The 22,991-nt window shown below is 44.0% G+C and overlaps 1 protein-coding gene across 1 annotated transcript; it reads right to left on the bottom strand.

Annotated features, from left to right (window-relative positions):
- Positions 1 to 460: 460 nt before the first annotated feature.
- Positions 461 to 12,886, bottom strand: LOC135914610 (uncharacterized). Its single transcript, XM_065447534.2, has 7 exons — positions 12,746 to 12,886; positions 12,088 to 12,232; positions 9,886 to 10,910; positions 9,164 to 9,232; positions 7,394 to 7,483; positions 1,211 to 1,329; positions 461 to 579 (listed from the first exon to the last, which is right to left on the bottom strand). Exons 2-6 carry the CDS (start codon positions 12,164 to 12,166, stop codon positions 1,231 to 1,233), a joined length of 1,362 nt encoding a protein of 453 aa, XP_065303606.2. The 5' UTR covers positions 12,167 to 12,232; positions 12,746 to 12,886; the 3' UTR covers positions 461 to 579; positions 1,211 to 1,230.
- Positions 12,887 to 22,991: the final 10,105 nt, after the last annotated feature.

Here is a 22,991-nt window from a genome sequence, read left to right as displayed (position 1 = left end):
TCGGCCTCGCGTGAGCTCAGTCGGCCGCGCAGTCTCTTCGAGAAAGCGCCGTTGGTCTCTCGCAGTACCAGACAATTCCCACTCGGCCGTTTTGCACTGATGCGTCAGTGTATATCTGAGCATTGTGCACATATACGGAGCACGCGTCGTCTGCTGCGAAGGCAACACAGAAAACGTCGATGTCACTGCAACGAAGCGGTGGCGCCATCTGTCACGGCTGCGGTGAAAAGTGTGGCATCGCGAGATGCCATCTCTGAGCCAAAATTCAGCACGAACAAAGACAGCAGTTCAAGGGGGAACAGTTGCTTACCTGGTGCTTTTATGTAATAAACGCTGAGTCATCAGGACCCGACATCATTTTTAGGAGCCTACCTACGGCACCTTGTAGCAAAAGAATGGAGTCAGAATTAGTGTTGCATTCGCATAGGTAAACTGATATCTTTTTATTGTTTCAATGCTTGGCAGTTTCCTGTTTGTTGGTCGTCGTCCTTTCTGCGAGTCTTCTGCTTCTTTCTCCAATAATAGTGCATAAATTATTACTTAAAAGGTGTGGCTAGCGCATATTCTTCCTGGGTAATTCTGAAACAAAAAGTACCAAAAATAATACGAGGTAATACAGTGTCTCTTTCTTAAACGTCAATTATGGGGAGCACCGTACTACAGCGTTTCTCAGAAACTATACACTCGGGACGTTAACCACCATAACCTTATTTAATAACTTTAAACGTGACTTTAAGTACTTAGTCAGCACATGCTAGGGGTATATACCGCTTGGTTATCGTTCGCATCTAAACGATGCTTTCACACGAATAGCAAAGGGCAGATGACGTCAATACAACAAGGCCAAGCTAATGTAATGCTTTTATCAGAATTATTTTCATCTTCTCACAGAGGTTGAACCAGTGTTTCACAGACGTTATCAACAGCATCGGTGAGGTCTAAGTGGTGGATAAAAAACGAACTGAGCAGAGTAAAAGAAATACTTCCACTACACTTTCATTTCCTCAGCAACTCCTACGTTAAGAGTATAAGGTAGTTCAATATCATCTAAGTGGAGATCACATCGTTTGACATTAGCACCATAGAGAGAACTGAATTGATTTTCGTATGCTTAGTACGTATTTTTTGAATGAGCCACCACACACAAGCACTGAAGGTGGGATCGGTGGTGAAGGTACTGTGCACAATGTCAGCGAGAATCAATACTCACATGTGACACCGTTTCTTGCGCTAGGTTACCGCCATCGTGAGATTGGCGGCCAAGTCACCGACTAGTTGCTCGTTGGTCTGCACCACTATGACAGTGTATGTTATCACAGCACCCGTAATCTGTAAATAAAAAAAAATAAAGAAGATGAGGTACTGTAACTTATGTATTTAACGAGTTCTCAACATAATTTGCTAGAAGCGACGTTGAAACGCACGAAGCATTGCAACAATGTTTAAGTCGCGTTTTCCGAGTTTTGGAGTTCAATACTAAAATACTAGAGTGAAATTTGGAGGTACTCTTTACTTGCCCCGTTAGTACGGCTGCTATGCAGCGTGGGATAGATAGGTGGCATGCGATGACAATGATAATGATCATATATATGGCATGTTACCAAAAATGGCAAGGTGGGTGGGGGGGGGGCGATGAAGGCAATGAATCGGCCGGCGGGAGGGCGCGTAATGGAAATAAATAACCGGAGGTGCACAAAGAAAGAAGACATGCGCAAAAGGAGGAACGCCAAAATAACAAGGACTCTGTTAATCGGGCACTCACACTAATCAAAATTTATAAAGTGTTCGTGAGAGACATATAAAAGGTAGCGTTATTAAAGACTTGGGACAATAAACTAATTTCAGGAAATAATCAGTGGGCAGAGCAGACGAAAAAAAATTTTCAGTTCAGGCTGTGAGCGACCGTGCGTATCCCTAAAAGTTCTAGGCCGAATTTTCTCTCGCAAATTCATTGTGTGACTATATTTATGTACAATGCATTCTCTAAAAGAATCGATAGTTTCTTGAAATTTTGATCCTTTTTTGTTTATAATATCAAATAGATATATGGGGTAAAAGTTGCTTTCAAAACACCCAATTGCGAACATTTATAGTTGTTGTTGTTTAGAATGTCAAATTACATATAGTAATTGTTGCTTTCTAACCGCCCGAAATAGCCCCATTTGTTTCGGTGAAGAATCTGATGAAGATGTAGAGCACCTTCACTTACACTAAAGAATACTGAACCTTCCGCCAGAAGTTGTCAAGAAAATTGCTTTTCCTTAGCAGAAGACCACCGTCGTTGGAAAAGCTCGTGGGTGCCTGGCCAACAGAAGCATACCCAACATGGGCAGTACGTGCATTTGTAGAACTTGCTCACTCGGGGGAAATAATGAAATATTTGAAACAGTTTGGAACACGCAGCACTTCTTAAGAATGCTGTATGCCATATTTCAGACATGTAAATCGACTTTTGTGACACTTGTGAGAACACAAATTCCAGAGGTGTAACCTTGTATGCTCATTGTAAGTTTGTATAACATGGTATATGGCATATTCTCGTAATTTCCTTCTCTTCTCTTTCTTTTACGAGATGTCTAAAGCTATGTTGTACAACGCGTTAACAATCAAGTTGGTCGCCTTAAAGATACGGTAGAATGGCGTAGAATGCTCTTCCGCAACCGCATTCCGCTAAGCCTCGCACTACCTTGACAATACATTGGCTGAAATACGTACAGAGCTGCTTGTTAAACACGTATACCTTCCTGTCATAATGTGTGCTACCTGGGAACCTGCACAGACAAGATGGAGAGAGTACGTGCTGTAGCACATTTCGACGGCAACAGTGATAGTGCAGCAGAGTACTCATCATTCTATCGCAAGAGGCGTTAAATAGCTTATACAATCAGAGTTTAGGGCAAAATGGACGTAAAGCGCACAAGAATCGGCCGCTGGCACGCCGAAACCAGCAAAAATAATGCGGCAAGGACTTTAAGAAATTTGACATCCGACACCTGACTCGGATTCCCTCCCACCATCTTGCTTGCTTGCCAGCACAAAGGCCACATTCAACTTTTGCCAAAAGTATTCTAAGACAGCAGCCCTACTTGCCATCACAATTTACGCCTGCTACATGATTGTCAGACCCATTGTAGTGTCTGCACCGGCCGCAAGTGCAGTTGACGATTCCAAGCATCAGAAACAAAACTGCAGCGCCGTTGCAACCTTTGAAACAAGCAACTCTGGAACACATTCACAACGTGCACAGATTTCGGCAACATGTCTACACATATGGCTCGGTAAAACTCAACAGCTCTGCGGCGGCAGTCATCATCCCGGCAAAATCTGAAGAAATCAAATTAAAAACTTCATGTGTGATGACATCGACGGGTGCACAACTCGCGGCACTCCGTACTGCACTTTATTTCATTAACCTGGAACCACCGCAACAATGGGCAGTCTCTAGTGACTCCAAGGCAGCCCTTCAGTGCATACAAAGCCCAATGCGCCACGGACCCAATGAACAACTGGCGTCAGAAATTCGACACATATATCATCACAGCCATGACAAGGCACACAGCATAATATTTTAATGGCTTCCGGGACATTGTAACATCAGCAGGAATGACCACGCCGACGAAGGCGCCCGATCTGCACATGAAAGTGCTCAACGATTCTTCATTCCGCTTTCGCGAACAGACGCTGCGGCTGGACTGCGATTGATGTCCCGTAATTGCACCATGACTAGTTTGCATTCGTTGTCTCCGGACATACGGATGCACCTCCCGCCTGGGTTACCACGACGTGAACAGACCATGCTGTACCGTCTGTGGCTAGGCGTTGCCATTGCGAACTCATATGCTTTCCTTTTTGGAATGTTCAACAGCCCCACGTGCGACACATGCAACATCGATGAGACGCTCGCATGCATTATCTGTGTCAGTCCGCGATATAGCGCCCAGAGACAAATGATGTGCAGAGTACTGGACCAGTTGGACAATCGTTCACTATCAAATCTCAAAGCTTTAGGTCAGTGCTCCGAAAGAACATCCGCATTGAAGGCCTTACTCGCGTTATTAAGGTTCCTGCGGTCAACGGGGCTTTACGATAGACTTCAAGAATGCCGCCCCCTACGGCTCTATAGTGTACGCGCTTTGCTCGTGATCGTCTCTCTCTCTATCTATCTCCCGCTTCCACTCTCTTTCTCTTTTAACCCCCTTAACCCTCCCCCCGTGCAGGCTAGCCAACCGGAACTACCTCTGGTTGACCTCCCTGCCTTTCTCCACATTCTTTTCTATCTCTCTCGAGGCACTGGTAGTATGACAACTGGAAAAGCTACTTTCCATGTTGTTTCTGTACCAAAAAAATAAAAAGAAAGACAAAAACCAAGAAGTTTAGTGAATTGGTATCCAAACCAGGTACTGAGTGTAGGAATGGGAAATTTCGCCGCAACGCTGACAAAACGATCGACTAGCGACAGTTTCTGTGCTCTTAATAATTAACTACCGACCGCAAACTTTTCAGATTTCTCCCACATTATTCTTGCAGATTTAGGCTTTTCCAAAAAAAAAACAATTCTTTTGCGCTTTACGTACGTCATCTATAACGTGTGGAACTCAAACAACTCAAGTGCACTTTCGACTACGACATCTTCGTAATTGTGAAATAATGTTACTCTAACCGATTCCCACTATTCACATGGCACATCGGTGACGAAGCGTAATTGCAGGCTTGTTCTATTTGCAATAAGAATATGCTGTCATTGTATCACGTGAAGGGACGACGAAGAGAATGCGTTTCTCTTGCTGTGAAAGCGCACGTCAATGTTGTGGAAGCTGATGTGGTAGTTGTTACGGCAAAGATGAGCTCGCCGATCTGAGTGGGCTGTGCCGAAACAGGCATGGTGCGCCACAACACAAAGAACACGCGCTGACGCGAGGGAAGTATGTATCTATGTTCAGCGTGCATATGTCCGACGCATCCGAGCATGAAACAGAGAAAAAAAAAACAGCGGGAAACGTCGGACGTGCTTTCGTAAGAACACTGTAGGAGCCGTTTATCACACCTATAAAAAATGTTGGAGGCAAACGTCGGACATATGTTTCGCAACAGCCTTTCGAACGCGATAGCTTTAAGGGCCCCGTGTCGCAGAAAATCCGGCGTCAGCGTCGGCGTCGGTGTGAGCGAAAATTCCCGTATACGGTATATGTATATGCCACGCCTCGCTATATGACATGCGGCATGTGCGGGTTATGCTGCAACACCATTCTATCACCAAAGTTGATCATACCTTGTCTTACATTCTTGACAAAGTTATTCCTCGGAATTTTTAGAATTACTGCCCACAATCAAATGTTATGAAACGAAACGCTGACAGCGCATGCCTTTACGTTGAATCTGCTCAGACTGAAACATTCAAAGTGAGCAACAATAACATAAGCCTGAAAAACGATGTCTTTTTTGGCGTGGCTGCGCTCTACCTCGAAGATCGGCCCACGCAAGGAGCTGCGTTTCTACCAGAAAGCTCGCTTTCGTGCGTAGCCTTCGTCGCCAGCGTTTGCCAGAAAACTGCAGGTGCCGGGAAGCGTGAGAATCAGGGATCTGTGAATGCTATCGCGTTCCATTCTTAGAGGTGAAGCATAAGCATCCTGCAATTTTTTTTTAGAAGGATTGCGTTGCATTTGTATTTGATTCTGTGAACTTGAATTATGAACTAGTCGTTTTTGTGTGATTACTACTGAATTGCTCGCCAATTTGAGTGTTCACCTTTATGTTTCATTTCGGCGTAGATGAGTATCCGATGCCACTACACATACGCTTATTTAAACAAATGCTTTACACACTGGAAAATGTCATGATTTAGTAATGCACCGCAAATTGTCGAATCAAATAAATTGCTGGAAATATAAAGCACTTCATTACATTAATAAACTTTCTGAGAGTTGAAGGCAACACCATCGAACCTCCAATAAAAATATCTTTCAATGGGTTTTCTCATCGAATCAACGTGAAGTCGGCGGAAAATTCAAGTAATATGTGTATGATTCCCATAGTCACTGATAGATTGCAGCATCAGATTTTTTCCTAGCAGTCTCAGTATGAAGCTCTGCTCATGATGAACGCCAACAGCGCCCTGACGATGACACTGAGAGCAACAAATCTGGACGTGCCAGAGATAAATTGTGGGTTTAACTGCATATACGTAGGCAGATATGTATGATTATGCGGAGCGTTTTATTCAGTGAGCACCTTGCATTTACGGATTTATTCTCAGAACTCGTGGGCTTCTCCTTAAATAGCAAAAGGCTCATTATCGGTTGTCATCTGCACCCTAACACTGGCATTGTCGCTCATCCCGGCTGACTTGCAGATTCGCACGACGTTTTAAGAAAAGCCTAGAAGCGCTTTGGCAAAAGATGAATATGTTCTAGCATGGGCGCTTTGAACTAAAGAATTAAAAAGAAAAGATACAATAGGGGCACAATTAGCTGTCGGTAATTGTCAAAGTATGAGAGAACATGATGACAAAAAAGCACGATCTTCTGTTTTTAAGTTCGAGAGCTTTCTTATAGAGGTACCGTGATCTCAGACCTAACGCATTTATGGGAATTTAAGGGAAGTGAAGCTTTCGGGATGCAGTGATTGAAATACTGCAATACTGTTCATCTTTTGCACCGCATTTTGCAACATAGCGATCACTGGGCCCAGTATAGCATGACAGCTGCCACGATCTCCAGCGTCGCCTCAGTTATTCTGACGCGTGCTAGATGTTTCCATAACTGCGCGCGAATGCTTCACATATGACTTTGCACACTCCCATTGATCAAAATGACGCTTACATACCTCGTATACATTACAAACTCTAGGTTCCATGCACACTTTGACGCCCACTCGCTTACGCTTAATACACCTCGAATTTTCTGTTGGACTTTTCCAAAGTAGTTAGGAACTGCTTACAATACTATGAACAAATGCGCTACCCTTGGTAGGATCAGGATCGAACCTCCGTCTTCCAGCGCAGCAGCCCAGTGCTATGAACATTAAGGTCACGCGCACACTCGCGCTTCTCTTACTTAAAAGTTATTGCGCGACATAAAAAACGACACGGACGTGAAAGAAGACGACACACCAAGCGCTTGGTGTGTCGCCTTCTTTCACGTCCGTGTCGTTTTTTATGTCGCGCAATAACTTTTAAGCAATGGATTACCAACTTGCCCGGAATGCTGCTCTCATTAAGCTTCTCTTACCCTTGATTTCGTTCCTCTGTCTCTTACATCCATTTTGTTGCTAGACTAGACCGACGGTTACCTGCCCTGGCTAGTAAGTGCACGGTCCACCCCAGCTTATTCGTTATCGGGATGGCCGCAGAAGCAATGTTATGAACTGGCCGACCTCATACTTAGCGGCTACTCACCGATACCAGGAGAGGTCTGTCAAGGCGGAAAAAGCTTGCCCCGGTAAGGCACATGGCAGCGGGATCTATTGTGTCATGCAGGTAGCGAACCTGCGCCATTACAAGAAAACGCTTCATTAGTATGCTCGGTAAGGGTTGACTACTAACAAAGGAAGTCTTCGCACCGACAACAACAGCCGAGTCTTTGTGCAACAAACCAAATCAATTCTCACGGAGCACACGATTAATGGCTGTTTGCAAACATTTACCGATGGATACAACGTCCACTAAAGTTAACCATCCCTTACATTTTCCATTAACGTTCACAAACGTGGCCCCGCATGACCTCACAAAACTTGCACCCCCACCCCCTTTTGAGTAGACTCTGCTCAGATGTCTCGTGTCTGTACAGATAGTGGCTGGCCTGGTAAGAAGCTCTGTGACTGGACGTTAGCAAGTTGAAGGTAAATCATGTTCAGATTTTGTACATTCTGTAGCAGGATATGCCAGAGACATTTGATTTGATGTTTTGTTGCTACACAAGAAGTGCTACGGCTGTTTTCTTTTTCTTTTGTTTTTATACAATTCCGTAGTAAAAGCTGCGGCAACAGAAGCGGCAGCACAAGACAGAGAAGTACACAGGACCAGCGCCTGTCCTGCTCATTTCTCTGTCTTGTGTTGTCGCTTGTTTTGCGCTGCTTTTACTATGAAGAGCAACCTAGTCGCCCCGTTTTAAGTCTGATATAATTTAGTCGTTGGAGTTTGATTGCTGGTGCGCTATTGTCTCAGTCTCGCAATATAACAAACAATTATTAGCAGCACTACGACAATCAACAGCAACAACAAAAACCATGCAAAACAGCAAAATCGCCGCTACCGCCTGTTTGGCTATCTCTTTTAGCCCGGCCATCGTGACTCATCAATAAGAATCACTGCACCAATAAAGCTTTTCTCTCTGTCTCTCCCTTTGTGCACTCTTATGTAGTTTAGAAAATATGTATCACGATTTTTTAAATGTTTTTCACGGGTCAAGCTACGCGAAACGCTCGTTGTAACTGCCAGCGGAGCAGCTAGGGCTTAAAGTACGGCACTTGAAAACAAGAAACGAGAGTTCATTTCTTCTTCCTGATCTTACCGACAATAAATGTGTTACCAAGTGCTGTCCAGTACTTCTTGTGTTAAAAAGTAGGTCGTAATTAAAGCAGGTTCCTTAAATACCTACCTTATGGCCAGGAAACTTCCTCGAATGCTTCGTACAGGAGCAGTAGGTACATTCAATAAGACTTTACGTAACACGACATCTGAGAAAAACTTGAATATCTGCGCAGCCACACAATGCAGCCTAGTGTTTGAATTTACAGCCTCTAGCAGTATATCCGAACAACATTGTGATGTTCGGTTTTACCGACTAATAAAGTAACGCTGCTCGGAAATTGATTGTTATCTCAGATACCGTGGTCCACAAACTTTTGTGGTTGACTGTACCAGCAGAGGCGCTAGTGTAAGACTGCACCACCTTCGCCGGGATACCTGCTTTGTGAAAATAAAGTTTTTGGTTTATTCATTCATTCAACTTTTGCGCAGTAGTCTGCGTATACACAGCACCACCATGGCGTCCGTCCGGCGTCTGCTCCTACGCCATTCTATCTGCGCCAACGCTGTGATGCGACCATGGCAGGCGTTATATGAAGCACTCCCAGGGAGTTACGCGGTAGTTTCGTGACCAGAAGACAAATGCGGATGGAACTTGGTTACACGCTTAAATTGTCGAACAGTGCCTGCGCTACTTACTTGACGTAAGTAGGTGCTTGTCGCGCCCGCCATGGTCACGTTCTTGGTCGCATCTTTTATATTCTGGGCCTGAAATTCACAAACGCAGCGTCGCGACATTACTTCATATACCAGCTGCCCATAACTAGCTGGTCACTTTGACATTCGTAATTGGATGACATAGTTCCGTGAGTTCGAACGAATCTATAGTGATGAATACTGCAATTTGGCAAGACGGTGAAAAAGCAACTGCTGGATTTGTTACAAAGGCTGTCCTTCAGAAGCAAATACCTTTAAATGTTTTGTACTTGAAGACTTCACAAGAACGTAATGAGCAGTAAGACCGAAAATGCATTAAAGTAGACCTAACAATGCCCTTCATTGCAGTAGGCAGAAGTCTTGGGTTCTCTGGTTTGAATTCCCTCTGTCAAAAGATTGCAGGCAATTCAATGTGTGAGCGATGCCTCACCTGAGCCACGTAGTGTGTTTTTCATTGGCCTCTGGGCTATGAAGAAGATTTAATGCATCCTTCAATACATTCCAGGACTCTAAGCGCTCGGGTGAGCATTAATGGACACCTTCCACAACTCAGATATTGCTTTCAGCCATGTACCAAGTGAGTTAACCTCTAAAAAGGAGGCTTAATTACTGTGGCTTAAAACAAACTGGGCACAACGCATAAGCTGTTTCAAAATGCAAACGACGCCAATTCGCTAAGTTTCACTGAAGGATGTCCAACTCACCTCCATTCGTAGGTCGTGGCTGATGACTGCTAGTTCTAGAAATCTGAGAGAGCAGTACCAGCTGTAGAAGAACCCCAACCACACGTCAAGGCGAGCTGCTCTATCGGCGAAGAGGCAGTAAAGGCTGATGCACTGTGACCACAAGAGGCACACTGATGACGTCAGTATGGCCGGGTTCCACATGTCGTTGAGGCACGCCTTCATTTCTCTGATACTGGACACGCTACCGCGTATAGCTTCAACTTCGAGAGCCAAGTCAGCCTTGCAGGGCGCTGCTCTCACACACCGCTGGCAGTTGTCGAAGGCTCGCAGTTGGGCCTTCATATAGTGCACGAGAACTTCGGCAGCGCAGCTCAAGACGAGATACATGACCGACTCGTAGAAAATGAACACGACGTCGGCGAACGCGCTCAGAATCTTGATCACGACGTTCCACCGATACCTGACGCTCGCCAGAGAAGAAGGCCCGAACAGGGCCGTCAGAAGAACAGCGAAAGCGGCCACGGCGACTGCTAACTTCGCCACTTTTTGAAACGCGAAGAAGCAACGACGCCTGGATGCGACAGATCGGCGACTCGGAGGAGGAAAGCCGCTGAGTGTTTCGAAACGGGCCGCTTTTCTAAGAAACTCTAGGAGCCCGTTTGCCCGAATCGTGATGCAATAGATGTTAGCCAGAGCGTTGGCCAACGCAAAGAGGCGAACCGTAACTACGAGAGCCTTCGTGAACGTCGCGCTGGAAGTCAAGCGGCTAATTTTGTTACCCAGTACTAATCCTTGAAGGAAAAGAACGAAGAATAGCCAGACTGCCGAATAAACGACGTAAGGAGTTCTCCACTTGATTGACGCCCTGGTCATAGCTTGCTCGTTGAGGTCTCCGATGTGGAAGCAACCCATCAATCTGCAAAGCCGCGCCAAGTGGCAGAACTGCCGCACCATAAAGCAGCCCGCGTCAAGTTTGTTTGGATCATCTAGTTTCCCAAGTTGAAGCCCGTGAGAGATGCTTTCCAACGTTGTTCCCCTTGCCCCTGCGACGTTTGACAAAACAGATTCAGCAAGAAATGTATGCCTTTATAAGTTGCATAAATTTCCGTCTTTCTCGTTCGACACTAAATTCTAGACCCAATGACTGTAAATTTACACATAAAGAATTAACCATCCGACGAGTGCACTGAGGGCATTTAGAGTCGGGATTGATAAAAAAACGTTGAGGTTAATCCACACGTGATGCATAATGATGAAAATGTACAAAAAGGCGACTGCATGAATGCACACATGGAATTACATGAAACTATGTCACTTTAAGGGAGGTCCCTCCAAAATAAAATTTGTACATAAGAACATGGCGTGTTTCTCTCGCTAAGAAATTGCTCTGCAGGTTGTCCAGAAAGCGCCTATAAGAAATAATAATGTTTCAATCTGCTTACATATTCTAAGAAACAATTCTGCGTAGTTTCTACGATCGCTAAGGTATTTTCATTAGCAGACAGCCAGTTTTATCAAATTTAATGTCAAAACCTATTGCCTGTGCAACTAGACAATGCTAACAACAAATGGCATGGGAACACTGCACGCATGGGTACCTTTTCATGCGCAAGAATAAATGTGCCTACAAAATTTCTGAATGTTTCATCGCTGTTGCTAAGCAGTGATTAATCTAAATATTTATCTCCCATGATATTCTGTATATTGAACACAGTGTTTGTGACATTAAAGTCTGTGTTTCTTTCTCTGCGGTGACATCGTGTCCTCTTAGACAAATTTCTGTTTCTCAGGGAAAAAACAGTATCCGGAATGATTCGCTTGGTGCTAACGTAATATTTAGACATTGCAACAGACAAGTGTGAATCATTGGTCTTTACACACTCTACATAGGACCGCATCTACCAAGCCTTAAGATTTCTCCTGAACAAATCATGATTTCGTAATGAAAGAGTCAATTGATTATTCTTTTTATTAGCTGTCTGGACAAAGCGACACAGGGATCACGAGGCAGGACAGGATACCCCGGATATACACTGCTTATGGAAAGCGTGTTTGCGTGTGCTATGTGTGCGCTTCGTGTAGAACGAGTATCATCGGCACAAGAGTTCAGTGTGTTCAAGTTGAACATTGTAAGCATTGCCTAGATTGCGCTTTTCGTTCCGAGACCCACATCAAATTGCATCCGTTGAATAAAAACCAAACAAAATAAGATTTACTTACAACTGCGCGGCTTCATCATTTGGCGACTCTTTCTTGGTTTCGATACGCTCCGGAAAAACTGCATCCTTTTGGCCAACATCGTGTCTTCATTCAGGTCTCGCCAATGAGACCAGCTTCGAGAAAACACGTGCTGTCCGCTACACGGCTGCAGAGGAATCACAACAACAAAATATCAAACATTGAAAAAAGCGTTAACGACAGGTGAGTTAAACCGCTTGTGCCACCGGGTATAGGAAGGTAGATGACGCACTGTAAAATTCCAATGGAATAAACATACCTAGCTCGATCATATGCGAAAGTAATGAGCGGGGAGTTAGCGCGAGGCTCTGAATCACAATTATACCAACACTTTCCAGAAGCACTTCATCCGCCTGTTCGTCTAACACTGCTTCTTTCAGTTCAGAAAGTAAATTAAAGCAAAGGATGGTTCAAACCTCGCTAGACGTAGAAGGTTCCCAACCAAAAATCTGTGGAAAAAATTGCTCAGCTGTAATTCATCACAACCATACACGAGGATGAACTAGTCCTGCTCATGCAACGCACAAACTATAAATTTCAAATTGAGCATTTTCATCGTTATTGTTTACTTTATTTCATACAACAATCATGTTGTTGACTGAATAATTTACGCTGTTTCTAAAATAATCTTACAGCTTACCTAATTTGTGCAGCTGATGACCTCAAATGTTCTCTCGGTTTCACCGCAGCCTCAAGCTTTTCGTACCCACAGTTCAGTTCAAGATGACAGCCGAGATCGTTCCTTTCATGCTCGAAACAGCTGCCCCATGTCGTGTTTCAAGCGTGCGTTGTAGCTCTGTCTCGTGTCGTAGTCAACGCGTTAATGTTGAATGCATGCAACCTGCGCAGGCGAATGAAAGGCATCGAAGCATGCGAGTGCGGTCGCGTCGCCAGGGTGGGCCAACGCATGTTTCTCGAACCTACACGCGTAGTTTCTTGTGTATGTGTCAACTTCCGTTAGGAATGGATCGTCGCACGCCACGTTTGAATAACTTATTTGCTGCAGAGGGAAATGGGCTGTCTGGGCGAAGGCTTGATTATGTCGTTCGATGTGAACACGTGGCGCGTTTGTACTGCTGAAAGCTTCCGTCTGGAGCCCCGTATGAGTTCGCACATTTGGCATATTGTTCTGCGGAAATAATGGAAGAATAACACGAAATATCTGTGAATTCTGTATACATTACACAAAAACATTATAAAAATAGCGCTAAATTGTAGGACAGAACATAAGAAGCATTGCCGGGGTTGTTTATCGCTTCCTTCGGAGGGTTGAAGGCCATCGACTCCGACCCCGGCGTGGGCCGCCACTACATGTTCTCAATCTGCTCGTGTCTGTACCAAGGTTTTGCATACGAAGTTGTATGTGTCCAGCACTCCCAGCATTTTTCAGAAGCGTGTGGCATGTGTACACGACGAGGTTTCCGAAAGTCCTTCAGATTTTAATGAGTCCTGGCTGTGTCCTTAAGTGAAAACAAGCCGTTTTCAGCGTGTTTGACCTATTTTATGAGTTGACTTAAGAGAGAGAGGAATTTTAATGAGAGAAAGGCGGAGTGGTCGGGCGGAGTGAACTTCCTTTGGCCTGCTACTCCCTGCTGAGGAAGGGGTCTGAGGGGCAATAGAGATATGATGTGAAGAGGAAGGAGGTGATATGATGAAGTTCATGATGAGAGCTGCACAGTGTACCGTTTCTGTGCAACGTGTAAGTGCACGCTTCAGAGTACATGATTCATCTTGAGCATGAGTAGCTGTTCAAAATTAACTGGGCCCCATTTTCATAAACGTCTTATATTTAAAGAACACGATTTGCTCCTTTTCTATGCCCTGACGTGGCAACTCACACAAGCTAGGGGGCCAAAACAACCACTGGAGTGTGGCTGCTTCTGACGTCACTGGGCAGTGCTAAGTATATTTTGTGGCAAAATGGACATTTGGGAGTGTCAGTTAAAGACATTTTTAAAACAGTACAAAAGGACAAAACAGGTGGGAACACGCAACTGTGCAGTATACAGACAAGCACACAGAACAATGCCTGTCCTGTCTGCTTCTTTCCGTGTCTTTCGTCCCTTTCTCGGCTGCTTCAATATGATGCATTGTGCGTGGTGTGCTCCTCCAGAGGGCTTAATGCTCGCGTGGCACACCATATCTTCAACTCACCGACTTTGAGGCATACAAGGTCGCGTGGCTGTGACAAAACATATGTTCCGCATTTCTGCATTAGGTTAGGTTCATCGTTCGGTTCGTGCAGCGCTCACCAAGACTAGGACAAAGACAAGAAATGAACAGCGCATGCGCTGACTCACAACTATCTTTTTTATCAGGAAACATTTGCATATATATATGCATAAGACAACATTAGCAGAACAGGAATATACGACACCCTGTGGGAGAGAAAGATAGAGAGATAAATTTATTTACAGAAAGGCAGAGAGGTCGGCCTGAACCATAACATGCTCATGCCTACTGCTCTACACTGTGGAAAAGGGACGGGGAGGAAAAGGGCAGATGAATGGTGATGATGATGATATGAGGAGGACGTGCGTATATATAAGTTCACAACGTTGTGGCACCTCTAATGCCGTGCGTCCAGCCCTGTGGCTTATAGAAAGGCTATAGTGGCACTTCTTATCATGATTTCGCTGTGTGCATTCAGCCAAGGACCTAAAATAAACTCGTGTGATAGCCGCCCTTTATCAGCGTTTGCAATGGGAAGGCAGTTTCTGTCCTTGTGGGTACGCGGGAAAACGCAAAATACGTGATCAAGTGTTCCTGGTACCTCAGGGTGTTCACAATTATCAGATGTCGATAGCGCTGGGTGAATGCGACACCAAAGTGAATCCGGTACTCCATGCTTGTTTGGCTTCTTTTGAACTTGTGAGGCATGCGGAATTTCATTTCTCGGTCCTATTTACGCACTCGCTTGTGTCGTCGATCTGTTTGGATCCAGTGCTCCAATGTGTGGTTGCGTATTACGCAACAAAGTAGGGCGTTTGTGTTTGCTCGTGAGAACGGAATACGTACCTCAGAAACATTCGGTTCAGCGTCTGTCTGTTGGCAGTCTATCACACCGCAGTGTGAAATTATCCGCCGAACGAGATATTATGGTTATTTCTGTTTCCATCGTCGAGATGCTCTGTAATTTCTAAAGCTGTTGAATAATACGGGGCCCGTCTGACGAGACAGTCAATGGTTTGAAGAGGTGTCTTGGAATCGCACAATATCGTCCAACACGAGGACACTCCTCGCATAGAAATCGAAGTGCTTCCAGAATAGCAACAAGTCTTGCCGCAGTTGATACCGATCTATGGTCTAGTGTAAACCGCCGTGCAATGATCATATGTGAGATGACGAAGACTGTAGTGGAGGCATATCGTGTGACAGAGCCATCGGTATACACATATTCAGTATCTCCGTACTCTGCATAAATGTGAAACAGGGTAAGTTACTTGAGGCCAAATAGTACAACGGATGACTTCCTTGTAATTCCAGCGATTTGCAGAGTAACAAACTATTTAGGCCGGACCAATGAGTATATTCTCGGAATACAGGCTGGAGAAAATATTGACGGTAGAATATTGACATGCGCACTTGTTTGTCTTTTCCGGGTGACCACTTTTTACAGTCTGACAAATGTTACCGCACAGCGAAAGATGCGCCTGCATCTATCGGAAGTTTCTCGAATGTTATCGATGCTTCTTTTTACGGTATGGTGTCACCGCTAGCAGCTTATCCACAAAGGAAAAGAATTCTTTTATGTTCTCACAGGGTGGTCTGTAGACTACTTAAAACGTTCCTGCTTGCAGACTAATATCGAGGCATTCAACGTTGCGATTAATTAGGGAGAAATCTGCAATTTTCTCCGAGTGTAGATCATTTCGTACATAGGCTGCTAGACCACCACCTCTTGCGCAGGTATGGTTTAGTACGTGATGCAAGTTGTTTTCGAACCGTGTGGGGTAGTCCTTATCATTTGGCAGTGGCGACGGAACTGTGAACGTCGTGTTAATTTATCTGCTTCTGTACAGATTAGTGTATAGGCGAATTGCATTTCTTCTTGCGAATTTTTCTGTCAAGTGTTCCGCCGCTGCTGCCAAGTTGTCAGTTCTATTTCTGTGTGTTGCCACACCTGTCTCTCATTTCCATACCTCAGTTTAAAAAATTTAGTAACTGATTTGGTATTGCAAAAATCAAAGATGAAGTAAAGATTGAATGCCTCAAAACTAAGGAGGAAATACAGCAGGAACTTAAAATATTCCGCGAGACTGTCGAAAGAGATTTCAGCAATGAAATACAAGAATTGAAAATCGAGCAAAGAAACATGACGAAAAGTATCGACTATGCTCTTGACAGAATCGCGGACTTAAATAAAAAACTGGACGAAGCTGCCGCAAAAAACGTTCAGCTCGAAACTAAATGCCGCCCTGCGCCAAGAAAACGAGACCCTAAAATCTGTTTGAGTGAGCTAGAGCATTGAGTAACTAGCAGTGAGCAATAGTCTAGGAATGTGAATTTGGAGCTACAAGCTGTCATTAAGAAAGAAAACGAATCTGTCAATGACCTGCTGGCCAAACTTGGTGCAGCCATCGGTGAGCCGATTACTAGTGGTGACATGGCAGCATGTCACTGTGTACCAAGTAGAATAGAGAACAAAAGCCACATTGGTTGTTCAATTCAAGTCTCCTGTACAGCGCGATAATGTGCCGAAAAAAGCCAAAAAGGTAGCCTCATTAATGCAGACTTGGGCATAAGCAGCTCAACACCTTTTTCGCCACCTGTGTACAGCCGTCAGCACGCTTAACACGAGCGCTTCGCAGCGTGGCCGGACCGGCTTGGGCTGACGCCAGCGCTGCGAGGATTTGTGCTCTGTTATCTCGGTATGTTTGCGGCGACTTACGTTAGGTGGAGCGCAGCTCGATTTGACTGCTCGTCCTGTCTTTCGCTCGGGCCTGACCGGCGGCGAGAGTGCGCTCACTTGACATGTCCTTTTCGCTCGTGCCTGCGGTCTCACGCACATCCAGAAAACGAGTTGCCGTTTGCTTGCATCGGCAAAGCGAAATGGTGGGCAACAGTTCGCGCGCCTTTCGGGTTTGACCTCAAAGCTGGCGCTTTAAGGAAATGATAAATAGGAAAAGGAGAGCAAGTGCAGGTTTGAGGCGTTTGTAAACGTTGGACAATAAATAAATCTAAAAAAATTGGGGTTTTACGTGCCAAAACCACTTTCTGATTATGAGGCACGCCGTAGTGGAGGACTCCGGAAATTTTGACCACCTGGGGTTCTTTAACGTGCACCTAAATCTAAGTACACGTGTGTTTTCGCATTTCGCCCCCATCGAAATGCGGTCGCCATGGCCGGGATTCGATCCCGTGACCTCGTGCTCAGCAGCCTAACACCATAGCCACTGAGCAACCACGGCGGGTAATAAATAAATCTGCAAATCGGGTGGCATAGTTGTTCATATTCTTTATTCATTATATTCTCGCGCGCATCAGAGAGCCCTCGCGGTTTGCTATCGCTGGTGCCATTCGCACCAAAATCTTGACGCAACCGTTCAGCGTACAACTTTCCGGGTGATGTCATCACGTGTGTCTCTGTGTATGCGTAGTGCTTAAAATTTGAAAAAGTAAAGACTGACCCCCTGAAAAAGCAGGCAGATCGCATGCCATGTGGGAATTGATGTTATGCGAAGCAGTGTGCGGGGAGCCTACCAAGTTAACGAAATGACCATGAGAGCACGAGGACGTAGGCGGCTAGCTAGCTAGCTAGCTAGCTAGCTAGATAGATAGATAGATAGATAGATAGATAGATAGATAGACAGATAGATAGATAGATAGATAGATAGATAGATAGATAGATAGATAGATAGATAGATAGATAGATAGATAGATAGATAGATAGATAGATAGATAGATAGATAGATAGATAGATAGATAGATACTATCGAAATGGCAAATTCGCCAAGACATGCATCGCATTTAACTAACTCAATTCGTTAACCGCAACTAAAGCTCTATGTCTTCCTTAAATGACATGTTTTCGCATTCCCATACGTAAGCAGTCTTGACTGCCTCTGCCAAATCTATTTTTTTTTCTGTGGGAACATACAGCCATTTAAAATATTAACTGCAGTTTGCCGCTTTGAAAACTAGCGAAAATAACCATATAGGATACGCGCATTGCAATGTGTCAAGCATGACACTGTGAATAAGATCGGGAACCCACTGTATAAGTCACCAAGATGCGACGGGGGCGTCGAGTTACGTTATGTGCAGTTCTAGCCTCTAAGATGCTACCTTTCGGTATTTTGAATCTATGGCAGGATTCATTCTGGGTACCTGAAAAGCCGGCTTCTTATCCGACAAGATGCCACTTGGCGGTTTTCGCCAATAACTATACATCAAAAGCTTAGTTTGAGTCGCATCCACGCGTTATTCTTGCTCAGGACACGCGCAGCTCTTAGGCCCTGACAATGGATCTTCAATGCATCGTGGACTAAACAGGAAGCTAGAGACTAACCTGCGAGAGCACTCCGATTCGCGCGAGAATACAAGAAATGAAGGACATGAACAAGTATGCCACTGGAATCGCACTTATTTATTGTCCAACCTTTACAAATGCCATGAACCTGCATTTGCTCTCCTTTTCCTATTTATCATTTCCTTAAAACGCCAGCTTTCAGGCCAAACCCGAAAGGCGCGCGAACTGTTGCCGACCATGTCGCTTTGCCGATGTAAGCAAACTGCTACTTGTTTTTTGGACGCGCGTGAGACCGCCGCCACGAGCGAAAAGGACATGTCAAGTGAGCGCACTCTCGCTGCCGGTCAGGCACAAGCGAAAGACAAGACGAGCAGTCAAATCGAGCTGCGCTCCAGCTATCGTGAGCCGCCGCAAAATACCGAGTTAACAGAGCACAACACTTCGCGGCGCTGGCGTCAGTCCAAGCCGGTCCGGCCACGCTGCGGAGCGTTCGTGTTAAGCGTGCTGACGGCTGTACGTCAATGAGCATCTTTGCCCGACGATGAAAAGGCTGCTGGCAGTTACGATGAAAAAGAAATATGAAATGAAATTAAAATCAGTGTGGTCCTTTAACAGAAAGATATGTGCTAGACATTCCGACGCAACACCTGTTGTGCACATACCAAGTGAGCGCGACATCGATAAGATTTTTTGTAAGGCAGGGTGGTTGTTCAGTTAGAGTACAGTGCTTGCCTGCACTAATAGTAACTTTTTTTCTTCTTGATATGGGTTATCTGGAGCTTGCCTTTCCCCAGTGCGTTAGCTCACGTCACAAAACAAGTGACTCAGTTTTAGATATTATTACAAGATCACTTAACCACAAGAAAGGTGATGTCGCAATTCTTCTAGAACAATTTCAGCTAACCTTTAGCGCTACTATGTTGACAGAAACTTGGGGAAGAAATGATGATCAGTCATTCATTTTGGACGGTTACAATTTATTTTCCCTAAATCGTCCAAATAAACGAGGCGGGGGTGTGACCCTGCTCATTACAACAAAAGAGAATTGCCATATTGTCCCTCAATTTGCAGTAGTACCTGATGATTACGAAAAAATACCAATTAAATGCAAGTTTGAGCTGTTTTCTGTACTGTATCGACCCCCAGGTGGAAGTATTGCCAATTTCTTACGGTTCTTTGAAACTTTTTGGAATATGTTTGCAATAAAAGCTTACTCCAGGTTTCTGCAGGAGATTTCAATGTTAATATGATTGAAGAAAGCAATGTCACCCGCGAACAAAACTTCCTGTTAAGTTCCACTGGATTTACTAACTTAATTGCGACGCCCACTCGTATTACATGTTCCACAGCATCGGCTTTAAATCTTATTGGGACAAATATTGACACTATTGTCTACAGAGCAGGTACCATCATATCTGATATTAGTGACCACTGTCCTGTCTTTCTAAATTGCCATAACAAACCACTAGATAGATATTTACGACACGAGCACCTCATTATTCAACAAATAACAGCTCAGAGTACTGAATTATTCAGAAACAGCATAATGGATCAAAGCTGGTCCTCTGTAAAGCAGACAAAAACTGCAAATGACGCTTACGATGACTTCAATAAAATTTGTATTCATATCTGCGCGAAACATTCTCCTTTCAAAACTTTCAAACCTGTGAAAAAGTCTAAAAAACCTTGGGTCACCCGTGAGCATCTGAATATGATAAAAAGTAAAAATATCTGTTATCATTCATTTTTGCGCACACGCTCCATGGAAGTGTTGAAAGAATTTAAGAAACATTGAAATCGAATAAATGCAGAGCTTAGAGGTGCTAAAGAAGGCTCGTAATTTTGAAAATGGTAGACGACAACGATGGAACGCCACTTCGAAGCTCATCAATAATATACTTGGGCGCGAAAATAAACATGCCCTGCCTGAATCCTTAATACTTGGTGGTCGCAATTTACCTGGCACATCACTCACAAATCACTTCAACAACCACTTCTTAAACGCAGTAACTCCATGTAATGAACATGTGGAATTGGTTACAGGACGCGCTAATATGAAGCAGAGCATCTTTCTTGATCCAGCAGATAAAAATGGAGTTTGTCAAACTTATATGTGCTTAATTAATACTAAGTCACTTGACGCCAATAATTTGAAGATCTCTCCAATAAAACACGTTATACATTTCATCACAGAAGTTCTTGCACATATCTTCAACTTAATTATTGAGTCTGGAGTTTTTCCAGAAGCTATGAAAAGAGCCAGAGTATCAGTTCTTTTTAAGGGAGGAGATCGTAACATGGAAAGTAATTACAGACCTCTTTCTGTCCTTCCTGTCTGCCCTAAACGCCTAGAAAAAATTATCTTTGTTCGAATAACGCGGTTATTCAATAAATTTAATGTTCTAGCAGATGCACAGTTTGGCTTTCGAAGCAGCAGGTCAAGTGAAACTGCACTGCTGACATTGAAAAAAGCTATAGTTCATCGCATTGAAAAAAAAAAACGAATTCACACTCGGTCTTTTTTTGGATTTCAGCAAAGCCTTTGATTCCCTCGACCAGAGTATTCTTTTACACAAGCTAGAATCAAATGGCATTCGTGGTAATTGCTTATCTTTACTAGAATCTTATCTTAAAAATAGATTCCAGAGTGTACACATCAATAAACGTAGCTCGTCGTTCTTGCCTCTCGCTTGCGGTGTGCCGCAAGGGAGTATTCTGGGTCCCCTGATTTTCAATGTTTATGTCAACGATATCGTGAACATGGGCACGACAGTTAGGTACGTGATATACGCTGATGCTTCAATCATACTTATCTATGACATTAACTTGTTTCATTTAATATCCAGAGCGAACGACGTGCTTTCGCAGATTTCCGCGTAGTCAAAAAAGAATAGACTTAAGGTCACTCCAAATAAAACTAAAGCTGTTATATTTTGTGCTTAAAATAAGATAGTGCCTACTCACCAACCGGTAATTCTTGATTCACAGCGAATTCACAGGGTTTGTTCTGGCTCATATTCACGAAGTTCCTACACTGCCGAGCTTGCTCCCCCTCATATTGCCCTAAATTCTTCTCAGGCGAGCGTGCTCCCACTCATATTGGCCAAAATATTACTCAGCCGAGCTTGGCCTAATATTCACAAAAATTTAACTTAGCCGCGCTTGTTCCCACTCACATTCACAAAAGTTTTATCCAGCCGATGTCACTGGAACTCATATTTATTTCAAGAAAGAAACCCCTAAAGGCCCTCAAAACGAGGGTATTACATAGGGGGTGACAAAAAGTTCTACAGACATCTAGAGAAGCGTATACAAGGAATAGGCAACAAGAATAAATAAAGCAGAACAGCAACACTCGATGAGACATAATGGAAAAACGCAACATAATGAAAAGAACACAATATATATATATATATATATATATATATATATATATATATATATAATTATATATATATATACATGTGTATATTAAAGATCAAACACATTGCGGTAAGGAACAAAACTAGAAGAACAGCTACTCATCGCATTCATTCTTTAGAAGTTCATGAAATTTAGACGAAGTCATTTCAGTTGCGATTGAAGCTGACAGCTGGTTCCGCTCAATAATTGTTTTGGGTATGAATGATTTCGCAAAAGAAGAAGTGCGGCAAATGATGCATTTGATCTTGAAAGGATGGTCACGGCGTGGAAAGACCACCGATGGTGATTGAAAGAAATCGTCATGAAGCAACGGATGATGGTAAATTTTGTGAAAAATTTTAAGCGAGCAAGTTTGCGACGATGGGAAAGGTTATCAAGACCAGCACGAGCCTTTAGCACTGTGACGCTAGCGAAACATGAGTAATCTGAAAAAATGAAACGGGCAGCACGGTTCTGCAGGGATTCAATGTTATCTATGAGGTAGATTTGATCCGGTTCCCATATGGCTGAAGCGTACTCGATTTTAGGTCGGATTAGGGTGAAATAAGCAAGTTTACGCACGGGCGCCGGAGCGTGTCGAAAGTTACGTCTTAAGAGGCCAAGAGAACGGTTAGCAGCTGCTAGAATCAGGTCAATGTGATAGTTCCATGTTAAGTCGGACTAAAGGTGAACTCCTAAATATTTGTAAATAGAAGCTGTTTCAACTGTTACGTGATTAATAGTGTATGCGGTTGGGATGCGGGAAGAGTTTCTTGTAAAGGAGACCAGCTTTGTCTTAGAGTGGTTTAGTATCATTAGCCAGGATGAACACCAAGTGTTAATTGAATCGAGGTCAGTTTGTAAAAATTGGTGGTCAGTTTCACATTTAATGGCTCGGTACACAAGACAGTCGTCCGCGAACAGTCTAACTTGGGAAGATGCACAGTTGGGTAAATCATTAATAAATATTAGAAAGAGCAGGGGACCAAGCGCGCTCCCCTGGGGTACACCG

This window comes from Dermacentor albipictus, chromosome 9 (assembly GCF_038994185.2).
Source record: "Dermacentor albipictus isolate Rhodes 1998 colony chromosome 9, USDA_Dalb.pri_finalv2, whole genome shotgun sequence".
NCBI classification, from domain to species: domain Eukaryota; kingdom Metazoa; phylum Arthropoda; class Arachnida; order Ixodida; family Ixodidae; genus Dermacentor; species Dermacentor albipictus.
Note: the sequence above shows the minus strand (reverse complement) of the source record. Positions and strands in the feature narration are given on the sequence as shown.

Bases quoted from the DNA above. Each gene is read 5' to 3' on its own strand.
- LOC135914610 (XM_065447534.2), bottom strand. From the start codon at position 12,166: ATGTTGGCCAAAAGGATGCAGTTTTTCCGGAGCGTATCGAAACCAAGA. The intron at 10,911-12,087 runs GTAAGTAAATCT...CAAACGTCGCAG, and splicing joins AATGATGAAGCCGCGCAGTT to GGGCAAGGGGAACAACGTTG. The intron at 9,233-9,885 runs GTGAGTTGGACA...TGTGAATTTCAG, and splicing joins GCCACGACCTACGAATGGAG to GCCCAGAATATAAAAGATGC.